This window comes from Nycticebus coucang, chromosome 4 (genome assembly GCF_027406575.1).
Source record: "Nycticebus coucang isolate mNycCou1 chromosome 4, mNycCou1.pri, whole genome shotgun sequence".
Classification (NCBI taxonomy): domain Eukaryota; kingdom Metazoa; phylum Chordata; class Mammalia; order Primates; family Lorisidae; genus Nycticebus; species Nycticebus coucang.
Genome location: NC_069783.1, coordinates 73,112,145 through 73,132,841, shown reverse-complemented (window position 1 = coordinate 73,132,841; position 20,697 = coordinate 73,112,145). Strand labels below are relative to the sequence as shown.

Below are 20,697 nucleotides of genomic sequence, written 5' to 3'. Positions count from 1 at the left end.
TTGTCTACTGCCTTTAGTAATCCTGTTGAATACGATATCCTGGGTTTCAGAACCTAGCACCTTATAACAACCAGAAGGGAAGAAGAGTGACTGTGGCAACCTTTGCCAAGGTAGGGGCAGAGCATGAAGTACCTGGCTGGCTTTGTTATGTGTGAGAAGTTGCCTCCATTGCTGCCCCTCTTTTGGTGTTTATTGGGCACAGCCTGGTTCCTCTGGCCCAGGTTGAGATTGAAATCCAAGCTCTAATCACATGGATTTGGACCCTGAGTCTAGAGTTTAGAGGAGGGAGGAAGAGAGACGAGCACCAGAAAGGAGATGAGAGACCCTTACTTTGGCTGTGTGGAGCCCCTAGGCAGCTAATCATTTTAAAATGTCACTTGATATTTGTGGGCCTTTGGAGGCCTTCTATCCAGTGATGGTGAGGGGGTACAGAGTAGGAGGAATCATCAGGACTGTGCTTCCAGCCCTAGGACAATGTACTCAAGGGGTGAGTACTGAGGGTCTGTGGCATGGGCCCAGGTGAAGCAGGGGAGCACTAGGACCCAGAGGCTAGCATGGTTTCTGACAAGTCTAGAGCAGCACTAGCGCAGAGTGAGACTCATCAGCTGGCAAGCAGGATTCGGTGTCTGTGGTTCAGAAATCCTGGGGTAGCAGAAGAGGACTTGCTCCTCAGCCCCCATCACTGCCCCCATCCCTACCCCTGTAGGCTACCAAGTGAGGCCCATGGACTGGGGAGGGCCGTGCCTGACGACTCCTGTGTCTGTCCATGAGGGCCCGGCACCCTGACCCTCCTGCCTAGGTTTCTACCTTTTCTCTCTGTCTTTGGCCAGCTGGGGGAGGGGGTGGAAGCCGGGTGAGCAACATGGCCCAGAGCAAGAGGCACGTGTACAGCCGGGTAAGTGGCCCTAATCTGGGATGGCCCTGGGAGGGCTGCTGGAGAAGGCCTGGGTGCCTTTGGACATCATTGCTGTGGGGGCTGGGGACATCGGCTGGAACTAAGCTGGGTACTCTTACAGGCTGTGTTTCTCAGGAGCCCTTGAAGCCCTGATGGTGTTAGGCTGGACAAGCTTCCTTTCCCAGAGTTGGCCCCTAAACGGGGACTGGCAAGGCCTGACCACTGACTCTAATTGGCCATTAAGCCAGGGGTTCCTGACTGTTGCCAGACTATCTTGGGGACTCAGAATGGGGTCGATGGGTCAGAAAAGCCTCACAGTGAAGCCTTTCTTTAGAGCTGCTTTGTTGTTTGTCACTTGCTTTCTCTTCTGTCTGAGGTTGAATCTGTACCTACTGTTGTGTCCAGCTGATTCTGAGAGGCTTATTGGGGTTGGGAAATGGGGGGAGTCTGTGAGTTTGGGTCTGGCTCAGTGTCACTGGCAATTCCTTTTATTGTGAGGTCCTAAGAGCCATCCTGTTGTCCCAGGTGTGGTTTGGGTCCTAGAGCCCCTGGAAACTGTACCTCACCTTCCTGGATGAGCTTTTTGGGGAAGGGAGTTAGGGAATGACAGGCCTGGGAGGTGTCCTGGCTCTGGCAGGTCTCCCTTCTGAAGCCAAATGAGGGGTATCAGAAGGGGGCCCTGTGGAGTCTTTAGGACCATGGTGTCATTATCTTCATGTCTCATTCATCTGTTTGCTGCAAGGCCCCTGGTTTATGGAGTTGTTATTGCTAAAAATGGCTTAGGTGTTATTTTCTTCTAAATTTTGGGCCTGTTTGGGACCTAATTTTGTGTTGTGTTCTGTCATCACTCGTGTATAAGAAGCTGAGAGCTGCCCAAGGGCAGTGTTTTAGTCTGTCCCTTTGCCTTTCCCAACCATGTAATGATAAGCCATACATTTTGGACCACCAGGCAGTGTCTAGGGGACAGAGTGAGGGACATATCTTAGGTACCTGATTTTATAGCAGCATAGCAGGAGGGAAGGATCTCCTGAGCTTGAGGGTAGAGAGTTAACAGAACAGGACTCAAGCCAGGACAAGGGAATTAAAATTTGAATGGGCTGCAGTGAAGCACCAGTAGTGTCATGGTAGGTAGGTGGATGGGTTGGGGATCAGATCAGGAAGGCAAAGAATGCCGAGTTAACAGACTTGAAGGTCTGGAGGGAGGTACAATTGTGAGCCTCTGAAAAGGTGATGCCTAAGAGAGCCATTTGAACCACAGGGAATACAGGTGACAGTGGAAAGGGAAACAGGATTCTGTAGGGTCACTGCATCACCTGTCTTCCCAGTTTAGGCTCCTGAGTCAGGGCATTGAGTTGTGGAAACCCAGGTCTAAACTGAGTTATTTGCTTGAGTTTCATTCATCTCCTGAGAGGAGAATTAAGGAGGCTGTGCTCCTGAGAAAGCAGCCATGTGATAACATTCACAGATTGATCAATGAGTTCTGATTTGTTATAAAATTTAAATATAAACTTTTAAAAATTCTAGCAGATTTCAGAGGAATTTGGAGAAGTCTTAGAAGAAAACATAACCAACATTTTTCAAAGAGGAATTTGGCGTACCACGTCACCCTGAGAATAAGGTTCAGGGAAATGATTTCTGGTACTTATTCCAGGATCCTGGTTGGGGCAGTTTTTATGCATTAGGATGCCACCTTTGACCTGAGGCCTCTAACTGTGTATGTGTTCATATGTCTTTCTTTCAGACACCTAGTGGCAGCAGGATGAGTGCAGAGGCAAGCGCCCGGCCTCTGAGAGTGGGCTCCCGTGTGGAGGTGATTGGAAAAGGCCACCGAGGTACTGTGGCCTATGTGGGAGCCACACTCTTTGCCACTGGCAAGTGGGTAGGTGTGATCCTGGATGAAGCAAAGGGCAAGAATGATGGAACTGTCCAAGGCAGGAAGTACTTCACTTGTGATGAAGGGCATGGCATCTTTGTTCGCCAATCCCAGGTACTCACATTCTGCTTCTGTGTCTGTGTCTGTGTGTGTGTGTGTGTGCGCGTGTATCTATTGTACGTGCAGCTGATGTATTGGTACTTCCTTATCCTGGGCATGGGTATAAGCCTCTGGTTGGGAGAGTGAGAAATAGTTGGGGAGGAAAGAATGGAGATCCATCCTTAGGAAAGCCACCCTGTACTCCTGGCTTGCTTGGAGACCAGGGAGTGGGCCATATTACAGCCATTCTTGATCTGGCTGTATTGAATCTATTCTGTGGCCTCAGATCCAGGTATTTGAAGATGGAGCAGATACTACTTCCCCAGAGACACCTGATTCTTCTGCCTCAAAAGTCCTCAAAAGAGGTAACAACCACCCACTTAAGTTGCCTCCTCACATCCAGGAGTCCCCAGGACTTCCTTTCCATAACATGGAACCACAGTGGATCCTGAGATTTTTTTCTATCACCACCATATTCCTGTTTTATATCTTGTCTTACCCCACCATAATATTCTTGTGTCTCTACCCCACTATACAAGCACACACTTTGTTTCTATTTGCTTTCCACAGAGGGAACTGATGCAGCTGCAAAGACTAGCAAACTGGTAAGTGATTTGGGGGTGGGTGTGGGGAATAATAGAGGTAGGAGAAGAAAAACAAGAGGAGGGATATCCAGTGCTAGGCAGGTAGAAACAGTAGGTGAATCTAAACTGAGTTAGCCTTCTAGTCTTTCTAGCCTCCCTGAGAAGGAAGCTTTCCAGGTACGAGTTGCTGTATTATTGTAAAATGGTAGCAGGGAAAAACTCTTATGCCCCTGAATTTCAGGGTCATATGGTATTGAGCTGGGGGTGATAAGAAGGACAAGTCTGACCCCAGTAATGTAGCTAACTTCTTACCTTTGGTATCCAAAAGATGCTAATGATCGTAGGGTAGAAGGTAGAGGAAAATGGAGTTCTCTTATTAACAAGTAAATGGCAAGAAGATGGGCCCCCTGCTTCCTATTTTAGGCTGTATGTAGAGGGCCCTTCCTAGCTTCCCTCTGTCACTCTGTGTAGGGCCTGTAAGGTAGGACTCTAGACTGCAGCTTCTCTGGGCCAGGATGTGAACAGGAAGGAAGCTGATCCTTAAGGAAACCCTCATCTTGCTTGTGGGTTGACAGTGACCTGAATACCTCTCTAACCTGTGTATGCCTAGTTGGTCTTAACGCCTACTCTCGGGATGTCTGGCCAGTTAGTACAATTTGATGTTTGTTCTCTAACTCTGCCCTTTACTACTCATGCAGCGGGGACTGAAGCCTAAGAAGGTGGTGTGTTTACTATTTGTGCATGGGCGGGTGAGGGGTGTGAGCCCCCTCCCCAGCTGTCCTGCATGTCCCTGGGATGCTGCATGTCTGTGTGTGTGACCTTGGGGCTGGGATGGCCAGAGGAAATGGCAGCTTTGGCTTTCAGAGTTCCTTTGAGCTGTGCAAGAACATCAGGCTCAGTGTCCAAGTCCAGGTAGTATCCATCATTGACAATTCCCCCTGCCCCAGGACTCCAGGTCAAAGACTTCCTATAAGCATTTGACTATTTAGCAACAGCATGAAATAGAGTATTTACTGGGTTACTGTGGGTTCTCACTCGGCCTGAGCTTGGTGGGCCATGGGAAGATAGACTGGGGGATGAGATTGAGAAAAGTACCAAGTAAGGTGGTTGTACAAGGGAAAAGGGAACAGAGCACAGAAAAAATAATCCCTAGTTGGGAAGCCTGAGAGTCTTTTTGTCCCTGCCTCTGGGTGGCCATAAATACCCACCCCCACTCTGTCCCATCAGCCTTTCCCTGCCTCCTCTTTTCTCTGGTGATGTACCTTAGGCCTACCTCCTACCTGTTGCAGCCTTCCATCCACTGTCATTGGAATGGGGCTCAACTGGGCCACCTCCCCTCCCAACCACAGACTCTTTTAAACTTTTAATTTGCTGCCATGACCACTTCCTCACACCAGTCCCTGTGTGGGCCTTTCCAACCTGCATGTGCCTGTCTGACCTGTACCTACTGTGCTGTATGTACAATACTGTGAATTCCTTGTTGCAAACCTGTCTCAGGCCTTTGTGACGTGGCATGGAGAGCTACTGGGTTGGGGCAGGGTGGGGGTAGAGGAAAACATCTTTTTTTCAACTCCTGGTTGGTGATGGGTCCTCACTTTTGAGTTGTGCCATGATAGAGATGACATGCTGATACTTGCTTTGGGGCCTAGCTCTGGGTGGGAATGGAATGTCAGGAAAATAATGCTGTAAAGGATGCTGGGCCCACCCCAGGGTCATAAAAACTTGGCTTTGTCCCTTGGTTATTGTCTCCTGGTTGGGGCTTCCATCTCACCTCAGGCCCCTGAATAGAGAAAAGCAAGAGACTATAGTCTGATCTCCATGGAGAAGTTCTGGCCATAGGCCAATCTAACCCTGAGCTGGGGCTTGATTAATGCCCAAATCCTGGGGCTTTGGAAGCTGCCTGGAGAAATATAGCAAAGCCCAGCCCTGCCTGCCCATGCTGCCCTTCTGTACTCACAATGGTAAATGTCAGTCAAGTAGTGAGTGCCCTCTGTCCCTAGTCTTCCTCACCAATGGTGCTCTCAAAGCAGATCACTTAGCTTAGGGTCCCTGCTCTCACCCTTGTGGAACAGGAAGCCAGTACCAGAGCAAAATAGTATGCCTTGAAGGGGAGGGCAGAAGAGAACCCAGATGTCTCTACTAAATGCTCAGTTCTTTCTGGAAGCCCTTTAGAGATAGGCTTTAACCTGTCTACAACCAGGGGATGGTTGGGAGAGAAGCCCAACACTGTCATTGGAGCTGCTATTGCCCAGACAGAATGTTTCCCAGAGTTCTTTAATCACTCTGTATGCTCCTCAGATCTGAGCCTGTTTCTGGAGGGGTGCTCTGGCTGTGTGTGCAGGATAAAAGACCCATAAGGGGGTTGCCAGGGTATATAAGAGACCAGTGGAGTTGATGGGGTTGTGGGGAGTACCAAGTGTGAATATTAGAGATGGAGCAGGGAGGCCCTATGTCCCTGCCCAGTGATGCTCTGGTCCCATACGTTATCATGTGTGGTATGGCTTCCGGCCCAGTTTCTTGGAGCAAGCTCTTAGGGAAGAGCAAGGAAGGGGAGAGAGGAGACAGAACCTGTGCTTAGGAGGAAGAAGCTAGGCGGGCTCTACACATGACTTTGTCCAGTCAGAAGAGGAGGAGGAGCCATTAGAGCCTGGGTGGTTGCTAGGTGACCGAGGAGCAGTGGCTCCACCTCCGCGGAGCAGAGGAGGGTGGGTGCATGACGTCAGGTGGAGCTGGTGCTGCGGCCACTGAGGCTGCCATCAGCCTAAGCTGGCGAACTGGGCCAGGCGCCGCTCCACCCTGGTGCCTGTCGGAGCCTGGTGGTCCCGCTGTGCACCTGGGGGGCCTCTGTGTGGAGCGGCAGCTATTTGCAAGCTGGGACGCTGCTGCACCGGGAAGCTGAGGCTGCATTGTTGAGATTTGATGCACTAATCTCCTGTCTCCGCCGCCTTTTCCTCTGTTCGGTCTCTTTCCTTCCCTCCCTCTCTTCGTCCGTCCTCTGTGTGTTCGCCTATCCTTCTCTGTCTCTCCTCTTTCCTTTCCTTGCTTTCTTTGGTTTTTTCTGCAATCATGAGACAGGCACCGACAGCCCGAAAGGTACTCTTGCTTTCTCTGGTCCTGCTGCCGGGTTGCCAGGGCAATGGTGGCAGCAGGCGGTGGGGGTGGGGGCTGATCAACTTCATCTGTCTACCTGGTTGGGGGAGGAGGGTGAGGATGGAGGTGGGGGGCAGGGAGAGGTATGTGTCACTACCATGCCCCACGCCCTGGGCATTTGCTCCCTGCCCTGCCTCCTTTTGGCGCTGACTGAGTCCCTGTTCTAGTCCTTGTACCCAGTGGCCTCAAAGGCTTGGGCTTCAGGCAGCCTCTGCTGCAAACTGGCTCTGGGAGTTCCCTGTGGTAGACCGTAGGGAAGCAGGCTCAAGTGTCCCACTGCCTCTAGCAGGCCTACTTATCCCACTCAGCCTTTGCTGGAATGCCTGTTGGTTGTTTTCCCAGCATCTCCCTTCCCCCCAGGTTTGTATCAGGGTGGTTTTCCAGGGTAGGATGGAGACCCTAGAATAGTTTTTTTGGTTGTTTGCCCAGCATCTCCCTTCCCCCCAGGTTTGTATCAGGGTGGTTTCCCAGGGTAAGATAGAGACCCTAGAATAGTTTTTGACAAACAGCTATGGAAGCTTAGTCCAGAGAAGGAGGGTTAGGGATTGGTCTCCTTGGGCTTAGTTACACATATATCCTGAAAACAGGGCCCAAGCGGTATCTTGTCTTTGCCAGAGCAGTGAGACACTGGGTATCAAGAACACTGTTTGTGAGTTGGTGTTAGTTGTCCATTTACCACTTTGCAGTAACCCGAAGGGTTCCTGAATTTGATATAAAGGCAACAGTTTCTCTCTGCTGCTGCCCACCCCCACCTCCTTTGGTAGAGCTGGGTGGGGTTACTTTGCTGAGCTCTGGGCTTCTGCTAATGCAATATTCAGAGGCCTGACACCTGAGCCCTCTGCTCTAGGGATGGGGATTACTGCAGGGTATGGTCCTGGGAAAAGGGGATTGGGGGAAGGGAGGGCAGCGGCTTTGTTCTGTCTTAGGGACCTGATCTCCCACTTCTAGACTATAGGACTCTTGCTATATCGGGTTTCTAGGGAGTCCTCTGTGGAGTTCAATACTTAAAGGAAGAAGCTGACCTGGGAAAGTCCTTGGGAGTGGTGGCTGGGTGGGGTCTCTGACTCTGGACTGGAATAGAAGGATGGTCTCTGGAGACCCTCTCACCAGCTGCTGACTCTGGTCTCCTGTGGCTCAGCCTAGGAGACCAACTTCTGGGATTCCCAGGGGATCTGAAGGAATGAGGCCTGCCAGGGTTGGGCAAAAGTGGGGGCAGGAACTAAGAGGAACAGGAGTTCTGGGATTCTGGAGTAGGAACACAGTGACTCACTGGAGGGAAAAGGGGATGGGATGGGGGGCAGGGGAGTGGCTAACTAGCCCCATCCTTGTTACTTCTTCTGCTCTCATTGCTGTCCCTTTTGCTGTCTGTCTTTCTGCCATTATCCTTTCTTTCCTGACTACTTCTCCTCTGGCTCCTGTTGCCTGTCCAGACCACAACTCGGCGGCCCAAGGTGAGAAAAAACAGGCCCCTGGGCAGGCACTGCTAAGTGTACATCTTAGGCATTTGCATGTATGTGGGCATATGTATGATCAAGTAATGGTTGGTTACAGTGCATCCTAGGTTTTTTTAAGGGGAAAGGGGGGTTGGGGTAATAGCAGGTCTCTCCAGGGGAAGTGACTTTTGGTTCTTAGGAGGTTTTCTAAGCCAGTACCTTGAATACAGAAGAGAATGAGTGAGGTCATGGGTTAAAGCAGGCTTTCTTGAACAAGGAAATTTTGACCAGGTTTGAGGGGAGGGATTGGAAGAAAGGTGAAGAACTTGGCAGGGTAAAATGTCAGAGGGAAAGGAGGTAAGTGTGTTTGTGAAAGGCTTTGGGTGGGGGTGTCTGGGATAGCACATGGTCTCTGAGTGTCAGCTCACTAGAAGAGCTTCCAGGGTCAGCACTGCTAGGGAGGGTGCCAGGCCCGCAGGCTTCAAGGCAGCTCCTCCCACATCCCATGGGGCCTAGGTACTGTTTCTTGATTGGAGCTCTTTTGTCTTAGGGGAGGGAGAAGATGGAAGGGTTGTTTCAAGTGGGAGTCAAGGCTTACAACTTTCACCTTGGCCTTTTTATCTGCAGGATACCTTGAAATAGACCAAAGGAGTTAGATTCAGCTTGACTCCCAAAGAACAGAAAGGGCCCTAGCAGGGGTAGAGAGCCTGGCACCCCTTTTAGCCCAGCCTTCTCTGGGAACATGAATGTTAGAGAACAAAGTCTAATCTGTTCTTTTTCTCTAGGAATGACATTGTTGTGGTATTTTTTTCCCCCTGGGGGAGGAGGGAACAGATCTGGAGCCAGGATGGGACTGGGAGTATTAAGAAATTGCTAGAATGATCATAAATGGGTCACAGAGGGGAGTTCTGGGGAGTAAGGGATTCTGCTCTCAAGGGCAGTGCCAGAGCTGGGAGGAATGTGGGGTCAGTGCCAAGGGAGGAGCCTTATAATCTTATATCTTCCCCCATCCTTTCCTCCCTCACTTCCTTCTCCTTCTGTCCTTTGTCACTCTCTTTTTCTGACTCTCTATCATTTTCCCTCTCCCTTTCACTTTCTCCATTATCACTGTGCTTTGATACTCTTTGCTTTCTTCCTTCTCTGTCTTCTTCACTTGCCATATTCTCATATTCTGTCTCTCTACCCTTTACCACCCTTTTTTTATTCTCTTTCTGATCTGTTCCTATACTCTCTGAATAGCCCACCCGCCCAGCCAGTACTGGGGTGTCTGGGGCCAGTAGCTCTCTGGGTCCCTCTGGCTCAGCATCAGCAGGTGAGCTGAGCAGCAGTGAGCCCAGCACTCCAGCTCAGACTCCGCTGGCAGCACCCATCATTCCCACACCGGTCCTCACCTCTCCTGGAGCAGTCCCCCCACTTCCTTCTCCTTCCAAGGTAAGGACTGGGGTTGAGTTAAGGGAGAATCCCTGGTTAAGTCTTGAAAACTTTCCAGGATTGGTAAAGACTCAAAACTTGGATCAGAAAGGGTGGGGACATAGTATATGGATACCTTGCTACCCTGAGCTACCCTTTCCTTTCTTGCCCCTCTCCTTTACTTTTCCCATACTCACTATGCCATGGTTTCCTCTTAGATATGTGTATACTACTTGATTTTTGACTCTGGGGTTGGAGTGAAGTTTACACACATTCTTGTCTTGATGGGAAGGAGTGATAGGCTGTGCATAAACTACAGGGCCCCTCCTTTGCAGGAGGAGGAGGGACTGAGGGCTCAGGTGCGGGACCTGGAGGAGAAACTGGAGACTTTGCGTCTGAAACGGGCGGAAGACAAGGCAAAGCTTAAAGAGCTGGAGAAACACAAGATCCAGCTGGAGCAGGTGCAGGAATGGAAGAGCAAAATGCAGGAGCAGCAGGCAGACTTGCAGCGGCGTCTCAAGGAGGCGCGGAAGGTGGGGCTTAGGGTGAAGGCGGTGGCTGGGGAGGCTGAGAGACCCAAGAAAGTGTGCTGGAACCTAAACTGGAACTGGAGCCTGGAAGACCTTATGAGAAAGGGTGGCATGGGGCGTCTCTGTGCTTATCCTCCCTCTTATCTACCCACTTCCTCAGGAAGCCAAGGAGGCCCTGGAGGCAAAGGAACGCTACATGGAGGAGATGGCTGACACTGCTGATGCCATTGAGATGGCCACTCTGGACAAGGAGATGGCTGAAGAGCGGGCCGAGTCTCTGCAGCAGGAGGTGGAGGCACTGAAGGAGCGTGTGGATGAGCTCACCACTGACTTGGAGATCCTCAAGGCTGAGATTGAAGAGAAGGGTAAGGGGCTAAGAGCTGCTAGGGACCAAGTGGTAGGTGAAAACCAGGTCTGAAAGTGTTAATGGTCTTCTGCAGGCTCAGATGGGGCTGCATCCAGTTATCAGCTCAAACAGCTCGAGGAGCAGAATGCCCGCCTGAAGGATGCCCTGGTGAGGTAGGGCCTTCCTCATGTCATGGCCCAGGCATGCATTCTCCTGTCTCCAAATGCGGTAGAGCACCCATTGCCCATTGATCTGATACACGCTCTCCTTCTTTCTTCCCATTTCCCCACAGGATGCGGGATCTTTCTTCCTCAGAGAAACAAGAGCATGTGAAGCTCCAGAAGCTCATGGAAAAGAAGAACCAAGAGCTGGAAGTTGTCAGACAACAGCGGGAGCGTCTGCAGGAGGAGCTGAACCAGGCAGAGAGCACCATTGATGAGCTGAAGGAGCAGGTCTGGGGAGCACAGCCCCTTGCTCAGAATCCCCCTACCTGATTCTCCTATCGATGTTTCCTCTTTCTAGGCACATACCAGCAGCCCTTCTCCTCTTTCCCTCCCTGGAACACAGGTGGATGCTGCTCTGGGTGCTGAGGAGATGGTGGAGATGCTGACAGACCGGAACCTGAATCTGGAAGAGAAAGTGCGGGAGTTGAGAGAGACAGTGGGAGACTTGGTAAGAGAAGAGCAGACCCTTGACTTCTGACCCTGATGGAGGGTGTTTGGAAGGGACCTGCTGGGACAGAAATTAACACATGATTCCCACCCTTTGAGCAGGGTATGTGGTGAGGGGACCCATCTTGGCCTTGCTACCCTCACCCTGCCTTTCCTTTGCCCCAACTACCTTGTGGTGTCCCAGGAAGCGATGAATGAGATGAACGATGAGCTGCAGGAGAACGCACGTGAGACAGAACTGGAGCTGCGAGAGCAGCTGGACATGGCGGGTGCCCGAGTGCGTGAGGCCCAGAAGCGTGTGGAGGCAGCCCAGGAGACAGTTGCAGACTACCAGCAAACCATCAAGAAGTACCGCCAGCTGACTGCCCATCTACAGGTGCCTGTTCCCCTCCACCCCCGATTTCTGCCTCAGTCACTCCAGGGCTCCCTCATCACCCAGCTGTGCCTCACTGTTTCTGCTCCCAGGACATGAATCGGGAATTGACAAATCAGCAGGAAGCATCTGTGGAGCGGCAGCAGCAGCCTCCTCCAGAGACCTTTGACTTCAAAATCAAGTTTGCTGAGACTAAGGCTCATGCCAAGGTTAGGAAATTGGGTGGGACTGAGGGATGGGGTGTTATGAAGCCAGGCTGGATATGGCTGTGGGCTGACCTGGCATGGGGTTCTGGGCTTTAGCTTCCAATGGAAGGGGGTTGCATTATGTGGTGATTGGAAGATTTCTAGCTTACAACTGTCCTAGAAGCAAGGGACCTGGTGGAGCAAGCTATGGTGGTTTTGGAACTCTCTACCGTAGCTGAGAGCCCCCCTTCCTATGCACCTCACAGGCAATTGAGATGGAATTGAGGCAGATGGAGGTGGCTCAGGCCAATCGGCACATGTCCCTGCTGACAGCTTTCATGCCTGACAGCTTCCTTCGGCCAGGTGGGGACCACGACTGTGTCCTGGTGCTGCTGCTCATGCCTCGTCTCATTTGCAAGGTACAGTCAATCAATGACATGTTCAACAGAAATCTCTTCCCACAAAGAGTTTATGATGCAGTGGAGGAACACAGAGTTAGCAAAGTCATAGATGAATATGTATTACAAATTCTGTTTTAAGAAAGAGAGATAGATTCCTTGATAGAGCACAATTGGGGATCTGATTTAGATGGGGGTAGGACATGACTGAAGGAATAATATTTGAGCTGAGGGACAGAAGGCGATTAGGAGTCAGCTGGGGTGATGATTGGCAAGATAGCAGTCTAGGTGGAGAGATAGCAGGAATGGTAGCTTTAAGTCAATAAAGAGCTTGGTCCCATTGGTCCCACCATTCTTTGATTTTCATATCCCGAGTTCTCACAATCTCCAGTAGTCACATCATTAACCTTTCCCCATGTGAGATTCCCCACCCATCTAAGAGCTATTTCTGCTTTCTCTCTCAAGTATGTCCATGCTCCTAGCATAGTTGTTCAGCTCTGTGTCCCATATTCCTTAGCCTGTTCTCCATCTTCTGCTCTGAGTCCCAGGTCCCTGGTGCATCTTCCCACAGGCAGAGCTGATCCGGAAGCAGGCCCAGGAAAAGTTTGAACTAAGTGAGAACTGTTCAGAGCGGCCTGGACTGCGAGGAGCTGCTGGAGAGCAGCTTAGCTTTGCTGCTGGGCTGGTATACTCCCTGAGTCTGCTGCAGGCCACCCTCCACCGCTACGAGCAGTAAGTGACTCCTGACTCCCCCACTCCAGGGCCATGTGCCAGGATTGGCTGGAACTGAGATTGCCTTGCAGACCTTGGCCTCACAAAGTCCTTCTTTGATCTCTAGTGCCCTCTCTCAATGCAATGTGGATGTGTATAAAAAAGTGGGCAGCCTCTACCCTGAGATGAGTGCCCATGAACGCTCCTTGGATTTCCTCATTGAACTGCTGCACAAGGATCAGCTAGATGAGACTGTCAACGTGGAGCCTCTCACCAAGGCCATTAAGTACTACCAGGTCTGGGGCTAGAATTCAGGGTTGGGATGGGAGGCTGAGAAACTAACCTGATGAGGGCTATTTCAATGTATTCAAGGTTGTATGTTCTAGGTTGGCTGCTTGAGGCCTGATTTGCTCTTAGATGAACTTGCCTTACAGTGCACTTGCCTTACAGTGTACTTGCCTTACAGTGCAGATGCGTGGAGGTTTTGTTTTTTAGCTTTTCTTTTCTTGGAGGTTTTATACCTCTGGAGATTCATGGTGATCAAAGCTCAAACTACAATTTAGGAAGAACTCCCCACCTTTTCAGGGCTTACTGTTTCTTTTGTCATCCTTCCTCAGCATCTGTACAGCATCCACCTTGCCGAACAGCCTGAGGACAGTACCATGCAGCTGGCGGATCACATTAAGGTGAAGTGTCTGGGTCGGTGGTTGAGTCCCCTGTAGAAATCACAAATGGAAGGCGTCAGATGAAGAGATCAGACACCTGAAGGATATCACATAAGACTGGGACAGGGTCATTAAAACCAGATGAGAGAAGGCAGGGGACTCACTTATGTATGGGAGTGAGCAGAGGGAAGGGACTTCTTAGAGATGATGATAGGACAAAACGGCTCCTATTGGCAGCTGATGACCCCATGCTTCTGTCTTCACAGTTCACCCAGAGCGCCCTAGACTGCATGAGCGTGGAGGTAGGACGGCTGCGTGCCTTCTTGCAGGTGAGAACACATCTAGATCTACAGGAGCTCCTCCTTTTCCTTAGTCTTCTCACCCCCAGCCCTAACGCTGATTTGGCTTTCCATTTATTTTCTTTTTCCTGCGTAGGGTGGGCAGGAGGCTACAGATATTGCCCTCCTGCTCCGGGACCTGGAAACATCATGCAGTGATATCCGCCAGTTCTGCAAGAAGATCCGAAGGCGAATGCCAGGGACAGATGCTCCTGGGATCCCAGCTGCACTGGCCTTTGGACCACAGGTTTAGGACTGCAAGTGGGGAAGGGAAGGAAGCTGAGCAGGAAGGGACTAGCACTTTGAGATGTAGATCCAATCGGGGGAACAAAGATGATTGGGGGGTAGCTGGGAAGTGTGGTGCTGGACCCAGGTTGGGCTCCTGACTCTGGCCTGTCAAACAGGTATCTGACACACTCCTAGACTGCAGGAAACACTTGACTTGGGTAGTGGCTGTGCTACAGGAGGTGGCAGCTGCTGCTGCTCAGCTCATTGCCCCGTTGGCAGAGAACGAGGGACTGCCCGTGGCTGCCTTGGAGGAGCTGGCTTTCAAAGCAAGCGAGCAGGTGGACTGGATGGCTGGGCAGAAGGTGGTGGGGAGTCAGTGACCAGTGTGAGGCACTTACTGCTGCCTTTGGCTCCTGCAGATCTACGGGACCCCTTCCAGCAGCCCCTATGAGTGTCTGCGCCAGTCCTGCAACATCCTCATCAGCACCATGAACAAGCTGGCCACAGCCATGCAGGAGGGAGAATATGATGCAGAGCGGCCTCCCAGCAAGGTAGGTGGAGATTTCCTTGGAGAGGCTGCAGAGGCTGGAGTTGTAGGGCTGCTGCTAATTGTGGGATGGTGGGAGATAAGAGGAAGGCATCTGGAGAGCACCATCCTGCCTAGAACACAAACTTCCTTATGACTGGATCTGAAAGGTACACATTGGTGATCTCCTCTCTCTATCCCCACCCTCTGACCGACCCCATTCCTTAGCCTCCCCCAGTTGAGTTGAGGGCTGCAGCCCTTCGAGCTGAAATCACAGATGCTGAAGGCCTTGGTTTGAAGCTTGAAGATCGAGAGACAGTCATCAAGGAGTTGAAGAAGTCACTCAAGATTAAGGTGGGGAAGCTTAGGATCTGGGAGCCAGAGTCAGTGGGACCCAGGGCAGCAGTGAGTTTTGGGGATAGAGATTGAGATGAATTGGGGGTTGGGAGAAGAGGGGTGGGGGCTGTGATCGATGGGAGCTCTAGTGAGCCCTCAGAGAATGTTCTATCTCGTGGTCTAGCCCAGGTTCCAGGGACCATGGGGAGGATGTAAGGGAACTAGAAGCTCTCTGTCCTTATCCAGGGGGAGGAACTGAGTGAAGCCAATGTGCGGTTGAGCCTCCTGGAGAAGAAGCTCGACAGTGCTGCCAAGGATGCAGACGAGCGCATTGAGAAAGTCCAGACTCGGCTGGAAGAGACCCAGACACTGCTGCGGAAAAAGGAGAAGTCAGGCACCTTCCCTGGAGCCTGCTTCCTGCAATCCTCCCTCCTGCTGGAGGCTCTCTGCCTCCTAATACATCCCCCTCTCTCCCTATTGCCCTTCCTCACTGCCAACCTCACTGTATCACCTCACCTGGAGCCTTTGCTGTCCTGCCCTGGCTTCTCACCAGCAGTGTTGCTCCAAGGACCTGTCAGGATTAAATAGGCAGGGGGGCTGTGGGGAAGGGACACTGCCCAAGTCCAGATTCTCTTCCACAGAGAGTTTGAGGAGACAATGGATGCACTCCAGGCTGACATTGATCAGCTGGAATCAGAGAAGGCAGAGCTAAAGCAGCGGCTGAACAGCCAGTCCAAGCGCACAATCGAGGGACTCCGGGGGTCCCCTCCCTCAGGCATTGCTACCTTGGTCTCTGGCATTGCTGGTGGTGAGTACGGTGGGATAGGAGCACTGGTGCAGAGGAGATTGTCTTCTGTCCTGTCATTTGGCTCAGTTTGACATGTGTCCTCTTCTTACCACCCCCCGATGTTCAGCCAGGAATGAGCTTGCCTGGTTTCACTCTGTGCCAGCTTTCACCAAGTTTTCACTTCCTCCAAAGATACATGCTGAGTTTCTCTAACCAAATGAGGGCATTACTAAATGTTCCCTGAAGCTCAGAATAACAAAAGCAGTTGGACTCTAGTAGATGTCTGTTCTGGGTCTGCAGTGTGGTCTTTCTGTTTTAGCCCTGCATCCCAGGGCCTGCCTGATGCCTGCTATTCATTGTTTCTTTGCTTGGGCACTGCTTTTCCCCACTGAGTTTACATGACTTTATCCTGTGATGTAGTCATCTCTTCCATTGCTGAATCCCCCCACCCCCCATCCCCATTTTACTTGGGGCTTGTGTTCTAACCTTTGCCTAGTCACTCAGTATGGTCAGCCTCCTCACCTGGAGTTTTTCTGGCTCCTAGGCCCAGCCTTCTGAGTTTCCTTACTGAGGAGGTGGTTGCTGCCATCTTGGTTTTCATCTGCCCTGTAGTTTGTTTTTGTTTTGTCTTCAATTTCTTACTTGCCCTTCTCACTCCTCGAAGACAAACTCCTTGCCCTGGCATTAAACCTTCAGGGCCTCTAGACTTTCCCTGCTGCTCCTGTGTCTTGTCAGCTGACCTCGCCTAGAAAGAGTCTTGTTCTCATCAAAATCTCTGTCACTGGCACCTTTTGATCTTAGGAGGTGACCACACACCTTCTTGACTTTAGACTCCTATGGTGCAGATGGTTCTGTGTTCTTATAGGGGAATCTCCAGAATTGCTGCATCATATTTTTTTAGCGCAGGCTCTTTAAATAAACATTGGTTTGGAATTTATGAAACTTCCCACCAGAAATGGGGGAATGCCTCAGAGCAATGGGGAAACCTGAGGAGCAAGGGGATGTGTTTGCATTCTCCACTGAAGCTGTGCTGCTGGGTGAGCACTAAGGATGCAGACCTAGGGGTCTCTGGAGATGGGGCCCAAGTGTGGCCTGTAGCATGCACTCACTTAGCCATTCTTCACACACTGTATTGTCTCATGGCCATACTCCCATTTGCTTTCTTTTCTACACATATCTAGTCTTCCCCAAAGGGAGGGGCAGGGCCAGAGTCTTGTTGGAGAATGGTGATCAGGAAAAGGGTTTTCCTGTAGATTGTTCCCAGGATTCCTCTGGTGTGTCTTCCTAAACCCCAAGTCGTTCAATTCCTCTCTCTCCTCTTCCTGCTTCCCCATGGGCTATCCTGACACAGAAGAACAGCAGCGAGGTAGAGATCCACCCTGGTTGGGGGTTACTAAGGCTGGTGGGAATTGGAGTTGGGGGAGCAGGGTGAGGTTCCCCCCTTGGGAAGCCAGGGCTGGCGGAGGGGGATGAAGACCCGAGACGAACAGGCATGGAGCCTTTTTCACCTCCTCTTGGAGCTAATGACATTTGTTATGGTACCCACAGGGGGCGCCCCTGGGCAGGCTCCAGGGTCCATGCCAGGCCCGGGGCTGGTGAAGGACTCTCCACTGCTGCTTCAGCAGATCTCTGCCATGAGGCTGCACATCTCTCAGCTCCAGCATAAGAACAGCATCCTCAAGGTCAGGGATCTCCAGAGAGGACTAGGATGGTGCATGGAGCATACCTGTCCCCTTGGTGACAGATGGCAGGAGCCTTCTAGCACCTCTTACTGCTATTCCTCTTTTCCCCCCCATAGGGAGCCCAGATGAAGGCGTCCTTGGCAGCCCTGCCCCCTCTGCATGTTGCAAAGTTATCCCTCCCACCCAACGAGGGCCCGGGTGGTGAGCTAGCAGCTGGAGCACTGTATCGTAAGACCAGCCAGCTGCTGGAGACATTGAATCAGCTGAGCACACACACCCACGTAGTAGACATCACTCGCACTAGCCCTGGTATGTACCCACCTACCCCTGAGATGAATAACACACCACCTCCCCTTGGCCCAGGGATTTAGCCCCTGCCCAGGCAGTCCCCACACTGTGGAGGCTCTTCCCTGCATATTCTTTGGCATCAGTGTTCAGTTTACCTGATTCACCCTCTCTTTCTTAAGTGCCCACCCCATGAGAGGGTTCAGTACCTGAACTCTTGACTTTTAACCCAGTACAGCTGCCTGTCTGGGCGTTGGTGGGTCTTACCAGCTTTCCCTCCCAACAGCTGCCAAGAGCCCATCAGCCCAGCTTATGGAGCAAGTGGCTCAGCTTAAGTCCCTGAGTGACACCATCGAGAAACTCAAGGTTAGCTCAGACCTTGCCCTTCCCTGCCCTACAGAACTTGCTTCAGAGCCCTCATTGGTAGAGCCGGGCACTTTGGAGTTCCTCTGGGGCAAGCCCTGTGTTAGATGGCATCTTGGGGAGTGGGTGGAAGGGAAGGCAGGTCTTGTCTTGGAAGCTCACTGTCTTTAAGTGCCAACAGAAGACAGATTCTTGTAACAAAGTGAATGATTGAGGACCATCTTTAGAGTGAGTAATTCAGGTTGCATTTTCTGTCAGAGTGAGGTCATCATGGGGTAGAATGGTTGGGCATGGCTTCCCAGAGCCAGTAGGATCCAAGTCAGGCCTTAAGGGATGAAGACTTGTAAAGAGGGATTTCGGGGTGGGGATTGGGTTGAACAGGAGATTCAAGTATGGTGATAGAGAAGACTGAGCCTTGGCACCTGTTATTAGTGTCTCTGTGAAACCAGGGTGGTCCTTTGGGCCCTGCAGGTGTCCCCTAAATGAACCCTTGTCTTCCTCTCCTGTTTCCCAGGATGAGGTCCTCAAGGAGACAGTATCTCAGCGCCCTGGAGCCACAGTACCTACCGACTTTGCTACCTTTCCTTCAACAACTTTCCTCAGGGTAACAGGGAGCATGGGGCAGAGGGTGGGTCAGTATGGGGGCTCAGGTGGGTCCTCAGGTCCAAAAATTGCACTTCTTAGGTTATCTGGCCAAGTCTTACTTTTATTATTATTATTTTTTTAATTTTATTTTATTATTAAATCATAGCTGTGTACATTAATGTGATCATGGGGCACCATACACTGGTTTTATAGACCATTTGACATATTTTCATCAAACTGGTTAACATAGCCTTCCTGGCATTTTCTTATTGTGTTAAGACATTTACATTCTACATTTACTTTCACATGTACCCTTGTAAGATGCACCGTAGGTGTAATCCCACCAATCACCCTCCCTCTGCCCATCCTCCCCCCTCCCTCCCCTCCCTCTCTCCCTTCCCCATATTCTTAGGTTATAACTGGGTTATAGCTTTCATATGAAAGCCATAAATTAGTTTCCCAACTCTTACTTTTAAAATAACTCAAAAGTGCTTATAGTGCTTCCAGAAATTCCAATATTTTAGCATATAAACAACTTCTTCCATGACTTTTAACACCAAGAGGGACTCAGAACCCCATTGTCAGACTAGGTACTATGATCACCCTGGCCTAGGAACTCAAAGGCATCAGTATCTCAGGGGCTGCCTTGGTCTCAGTGCTCAATGACCCGTTCAGTGGCCCACAGCTCAAGTAAGCCCCTGACCTGGGGTCCTGTTTCGCTTCCCAACCCCCAGGCCAAAGAAGAGCAGCAGGACGACACAGTCTACGTGGGCAAAGTGACCTTTTCATGTGCAGCTGGCCTTGGACAGCGACACCGGCTAGTGCTGACCCAGGAGCAGCTGCACCAGCTTCATGGTCGCCTCATCTCCTAAGCACTCCTCCCCCCACAGTCCCCTTCAACCCTCATTCCCCGGTGCCAGTCTGCCCGCTGCACAGCCATCTCAGCCAGCCTGCAGGTAGAAACATCGGGCTAAGCTCGTCCTGCCCCATTCAGCTGTACTCCCATTCTGTCAGTCCCCTGCCCCTGCTCCTGCCCCTGCCCTGTGTCTCCTCATTCCCATGCCTGACCTCTGCCATAATTTGCTGTTCAGCTGCTCCCTCCTTCCTGAGGGGCCTCAGGGCATGTGGGGGGTAGGCTGAGACCCCACCACCAAAGGTTGAGTGAGGTCTCCCTGATTGAGGACTTCACCCTTTGATTAAAGCAACTTCTGCTTCAGTGCTTTCTGTGTGGTGTTGAAAGTGGGACTTAGGCCATCTGGCTTAGAGCATGAGTGTAGAAGGGATGCTGAGGAAGTTTGTCTGTGTGAAACTTGAGGGCCCCTTTCTGTAGTGACCAGTAGCATGCTGTGTATCTCAAAGTCATGTGCAGCAAGGGGGAAAGGGCTGGACTTTGGGCTAGGGACCTAAGTTTATTTATGGATTTAGGAGGGCCAGCAGAGTAGCCTCTGCCAGCCCTGCCTCTGCTTTCTGGAGCTTCCACTGCTCTTCAGTTTTTGGAGCTGGAACAAATGATATTATCACCACCCCAGCCTTATTTCATTCTTCCTTCTTCCCTTTTTCCTTCCCTTCCTCCTTCCCTCTCTTCCTGTCTTCCCCTTCCTCTCTTCCTTCTCCTTCTTTCCTTTTCTCCCCTTCCTCCCTTCCCTTTTTCTTTTCTTTCCTTCCTTCCTTCCTTTTTTTTTAAGAGATGGGCTCTCACTGTGTTGCCCAGGCTAACCTCAAGTGATTCTCCCACGTCAGCCTCCTGAGTAGCTGGCACTATAGGTATATGCCACTGCATCCAGCTTCCCAACCAGAGTCTCCCCATCAGACCTGGAACCTCTCAGAGAGAATATTTACGAAACAAGGGAAAACTGAAGCAGCGGACTACTAAGAAAGGATAGAAGTTACAAACACTACTGCCAAACTCCATTCAAATTAGTATCACAGGGGTGTGGGGGTGCTTTTTCCAAAAATTTAGATTTCTGAGTCTTGACCCAGACCTACTGAAAATATCTCTGGGTTAGGACCCATTAGGCCAATGAGCAGCACCCCAGTTAGCCCCAGTTTGGTGGCTGGATGGCTCCTTGATAGTCTTTTTTTATTCCCTGCTTGGGGAAAGAAATCCATCTCAGGGTCCCAAATGGCTCTAATTTAGATGAAGAAAGAGACCCTTGGCACTTTAGAGCAGACCACCAAGGTCAGGCCCTTTGCTTGTGTGTTTCTTGTCTTGAGGGGAAGGGGCAAATAGGAGGGGGCTCCAAG

General features: G+C 51.1%; 1 protein-coding gene across 14 annotated transcripts in view; it reads left to right on the top strand.

Annotated features, from left to right (window-relative positions):
• The window catches only part of DCTN1 (dynactin subunit 1), a 31,131-nt gene extending 11,459 nt beyond the window's left edge, over positions 1 to 19,672 (top strand). For 3 of the 14 annotated variants that reach the window (XM_053589093.1, XM_053589091.1, XM_053589094.1), the window contains exons 2-32: positions 2,637 to 2,882; positions 3,154 to 3,232; positions 3,438 to 3,472; positions 4,150 to 4,170; positions 6,527 to 6,544; positions 8,032 to 8,052; positions 9,274 to 9,465; positions 9,780 to 9,977; positions 10,135 to 10,339; positions 10,415 to 10,493; positions 10,613 to 10,772; positions 10,888 to 10,992; positions 11,176 to 11,367; positions 11,457 to 11,573; positions 11,816 to 11,968; positions 12,519 to 12,679; positions 12,786 to 12,954; positions 13,276 to 13,344; positions 13,590 to 13,652; positions 13,759 to 13,908; positions 14,066 to 14,227; positions 14,309 to 14,440; positions 14,644 to 14,769; positions 14,998 to 15,140; positions 15,393 to 15,559; positions 16,890 to 16,904; positions 17,087 to 17,220; positions 17,337 to 17,529; positions 17,792 to 17,871; positions 18,383 to 18,472; positions 19,188 to 19,672. In XM_053589093.1, the coding sequence (XP_053445068.1) occupies positions 2,655 to 2,882; positions 3,154 to 3,232; positions 3,438 to 3,472; positions 4,150 to 4,170; positions 6,527 to 6,544; positions 8,032 to 8,052; positions 9,274 to 9,465; positions 9,780 to 9,977; positions 10,135 to 10,339; positions 10,415 to 10,493; positions 10,613 to 10,772; positions 10,888 to 10,992; positions 11,176 to 11,367; positions 11,457 to 11,573; positions 11,816 to 11,968; positions 12,519 to 12,679; positions 12,786 to 12,954; positions 13,276 to 13,344; positions 13,590 to 13,652; positions 13,759 to 13,908; positions 14,066 to 14,227; positions 14,309 to 14,440; positions 14,644 to 14,769; positions 14,998 to 15,140; positions 15,393 to 15,559; positions 16,890 to 16,904; positions 17,087 to 17,220; positions 17,337 to 17,529; positions 17,792 to 17,871; positions 18,383 to 18,472; positions 19,188 to 19,325 (3,795 nt within the window). In that variant the 5' untranslated portion in view covers positions 2,637 to 2,654 and the 3' untranslated portion in view covers positions 19,326 to 19,672. Of the gene's footprint in view, positions 1 to 549; positions 896 to 2,636; positions 2,883 to 3,153; positions 3,233 to 3,437; positions 3,473 to 4,149; positions 6,962 to 7,048; positions 9,466 to 9,779; positions 9,978 to 10,134; positions 10,340 to 10,414; positions 10,494 to 10,612; positions 10,773 to 10,887; positions 10,993 to 11,175; positions 11,368 to 11,456; positions 11,574 to 11,815; positions 11,969 to 12,518; positions 12,680 to 12,785; positions 12,955 to 13,275; positions 13,345 to 13,589; positions 13,653 to 13,758; positions 13,909 to 14,065; positions 14,228 to 14,308; positions 14,441 to 14,643; positions 14,770 to 14,997; positions 15,141 to 15,392; positions 15,560 to 16,889; positions 16,905 to 17,086; positions 17,221 to 17,336; positions 17,530 to 17,791; positions 17,872 to 18,382; positions 18,473 to 19,187 lie in introns of those variants that run through there. The other 11 variants (XM_053589097.1, XM_053589098.1, XM_053589089.1 and 8 more) reach the window with 7 other exon arrangements.
• Positions 19,673 to 20,697: the final 1,025 nt, after the last annotated feature.